This window comes from Ornithodoros turicata, unplaced genomic scaffold, assembly GCF_037126465.1.
Source record: "Ornithodoros turicata isolate Travis unplaced genomic scaffold, ASM3712646v1 Chromosome189, whole genome shotgun sequence".
NCBI classification, from domain to species: domain Eukaryota; kingdom Metazoa; phylum Arthropoda; class Arachnida; order Ixodida; family Argasidae; genus Ornithodoros; species Ornithodoros turicata.
In genome coordinates this window covers 9791-13013 of record NW_026999331.1, presented here as the reverse complement: position 1 = coordinate 13013, position 3223 = coordinate 9791, and the positions used below count along the sequence as shown (strand labels likewise).

At 50.5% G+C, this 3223-nt stretch overlaps 1 protein-coding gene across 1 annotated transcript; it reads left to right on the top strand.

Moving 5' to 3' along the window:
- The first annotated feature begins 483 nt into the window (after window positions 1-483).
- On the top strand, window positions 484-2727 carry LOC135373031 (uncharacterized). Its single transcript, XM_064606346.1, has 2 exons — window positions 484-2578; window positions 2639-2727. The coding sequence occupies exons 1-2, from the start codon at window positions 625-627 to the stop codon at window positions 2689-2691; spliced, it is 2007 nt and encodes a 668-aa protein (XP_064462416.1). The 5' UTR covers window positions 484-624; the 3' UTR covers window positions 2692-2727.
- The last annotated feature ends 496 nt before the right edge of the window (window positions 2728-3223 follow it).

The following is a 3223-nucleotide window of genomic DNA, read 5'->3' as shown; positions in this document are numbered from 1 at the left end:
TGCGAGAAATGCACGTCCGGTTACGGGACGAGAGAGGCATTGCAGCAACACGAACGTCTGTGTCGCGACGTAAACGAAGTGATTCTCGAAATGCCAAAAGCTGGGGAGTGTGTCTCCTTCAACAAGGTACAGTACATGCATCCCTATCCCTATTTCGCGGTGTTGGACACGGAGAGCGTCTTGGAAAAGGACGCACTCGTTAAGGACGCTGTGAGTGTGCACAGGATGAGCTCGTACTGCATCGTTGTAGTGAGAAGTTGGGACGGAAAAATACTAGGCCTAGATGGCTATTTGGGACCCAACGCGGCAGAGAAATGCTTGCTCTCGCTCAAGCGATTTAGCGATCAAATCGATAGGTTGAACAGTTGTCCCGCGCCGTTGGTCATGAGTATGGAAGACCACTTTCGGCACGCGAGCGCTACGCACTGCGAATTTTGTGGAATCGAATTTAACCGACATACTCGGAAGGTGTCGCATCACGACCACACCCGCTTCGTAGAGCCCGGTTCTTCGAATTTTGTCGCGACGCTGTGTGATACGTGTAACCTTACGTGTCGTAATACCAAAGAACTCGTCGTGTGCGTGCACAACCTGCAATACGATTTGAGCTCCCTTCTCCGCCACATGCACGTTCTAAATCTGGGCGAGCCGTGGATCTTAGCTTCGAGTACGGAAAAGATAAGAGGGTTCAACATTGGCGATCTCCATTTCCGCGATACCACGCAGTTTTTCAACCTGTCCTTGTCGAACCTGGTGGAAACCCTGCTCGCGAGCGGTGGCGAGAGCGCGTTTCATTGTACCCGCCAAATGTATGGTGACCGTTTCCGGCGCCTCCTCAGGAAGGGCATTTACCCGTACACCTTCGTCGACAGTTTCGAAGCGTACAATTTGCCCGCACTACCGCCAAAGGAAGCTTTCAAAAGTGACCTGAACGACCAAGAGATCACGGACGAGGACTATCAGTACGCCCTAGAGATTTTCGAATTGTTCGAATGTAAGAACCTCGGTGGTTACACGCGTCTCTACGTCACGCTCGACGCCTGTCAGCTCTGCGACGTCGTGCTGTATTTCAGGAAGATCGCGCTAGAGACGGATGGGATGGATATCCTACGCACCGTGTCCCTCGCCAGCTACGCGTGGGGCAGCGCTCTGAAGCTCACCAAAGTCAAACTCGAGCTCATGAGCGATCGCGAGATGTACGAAACGATCGAGAAGGGAATCAGGGGAGGCATTTGTAACAGCTTCCACAGATACTGTCGGGCTAATCACGAGGGGTGCGACGATTACGATCCCCAGCAAGAAAAGACTTTTATCCAGTACCTCGACGTGAATAGTTTGTACCCGTACGCGATGACTTTCCATCTCCCGACAGGTGGTTTTGAGTGGGTCGATCCTTCGAGGTGGAGCGAGATTGATTTTCTCAACATTCCTCACGATTCGGAAGTGGGTTACGTATATGTGGTAGACTTGTTGTATCCCGAAGAACTGCACGCGCTCACCAGGGATTTTCCCCTGGCACCCGAACACAGGTGCGTGGACGAGAACGAACTGTCCCCCTACCAGCGACACCTGAAAGATGCGTTGGCGCTGAACGCCCCTCCCACAAAGAAACTCTTGCTGACGTGCTATGACAAAGAACGCTACGTCGTTCATTATGCATTGCTCGCTCTGTACGTGAGGTTGGGCATGAAAATAAAACGTGTTCACAGCATCCTCTCGTTCCGCCAAGACGACTTTTTGCGAACCTTCGTGCAGAGAAACGTCGCGTTGAGGAATGCCGCGAGCACGAAATTCGAGAGACTTCTGTACAAAACCATGTCGAACAGCACGTTCGGTAAGTCGATACAAAATGTGAGACGCATGAAAAGGTACGCAATAGCCTACGACAAAGAAAGTGCACTACGAAAGGCTAGCTCCGTCGACAGTCAGCATTTTCTCATTCTGAGTGACAAGTGCATCTTGTACGAGATGAAACAACGCCACATCAAATGCACGCACCCCCTTTACGTGGGCTTTGCCATTCTTGAAATATCCAAAGTCCGAATGTACAGCTTCATCTACGAGTCGCTCTTTTCTCGCTTGACATGTCCAGTGCAATTGATCTATAGCGACACGGACAGCGTAATTTTTTCTCTCACGTGTGAAAGCCTGGAAGAGCAGCTGATGAAGATTGAGAGTGAGTTAGATCTGTCTTCCTATCCGCCAGACCACCCACTTTTCAACGAAGAGCACGCGAACCAGATGGGGTACTTCAAAGACGAGACGGGGGGCGGAGTTATTCAGGAAGTCGTAGCCATCCGAGCGAAAATGTACAGCATTCTCTTGGCTGGGTCACACAAACAGATCGCGAGAGCCAAAGGAGTTAAGAAAGACGTGGTGCGGAAACATTTATTGCACGAAGTGTACCGAGATTCTCTGTTCAATGAAAAGGCGGTCTCTCAGAAGCAGTGCACCATCCAGAGTATAAAGCAAACGATGTACACCATTTCGAGACTCAAGAAGAGCTTGGTCCCCTACGACGACAAACGCTATCTCGTGGATGCCGTACACTCCTTCCCTTATGGGAGCTGCGAATACGGTAAGCTTTACGGGTGTTTTGACGCGTATCGCATTACGATAGTACTCCCTCTTTGTGCAGCACCGGAAAACCCGGAAGAGAGCCCGAGACCGTCGACGTCAGGCATCGAGTAACCGTGGAACAAAGAGCTGCACGCGCATGTAATCGAGAATAAAAGTTCTAGTCGAGACATGCTTCTCTCTCTCTCTCTCTCTCTCTCGCAGACAGGAGAAGCACGGGACATCGTGGCAGTGTGGTAGCGGAATGGGTGTACGAAAAGAATGACCATTCCGTCATCGTGCTGGCGCAGTGATCCGCGCAATGACGGCGCTGCGATGAAGATTCCCCTTTTCTGGCACGTCTGATCATCTCGTAATGCTGCGTTCGTGAGATCAGACAAGGGAGGGAGGGTGTAGGCATCTATTGACCAAGTCCTTTGTATGTATTCAATAAAGATGTTTCAGTGAAAGAACACACAGAGTCTCGTCAAAGTTATTCGGACTGTTTAATGCGTTGCATGTCAATAACCAATCGGTATTTCAATAAATCAATGACAAAATTGGCGATGTAGACTGCTTGCAAATGTCGCTGCTTCCGCAGGGCGTGCTTAATATGAGCGATGGCACGAGCGAGAAGGTCCACGATGTCTGCAGCGATGTAGTTGAA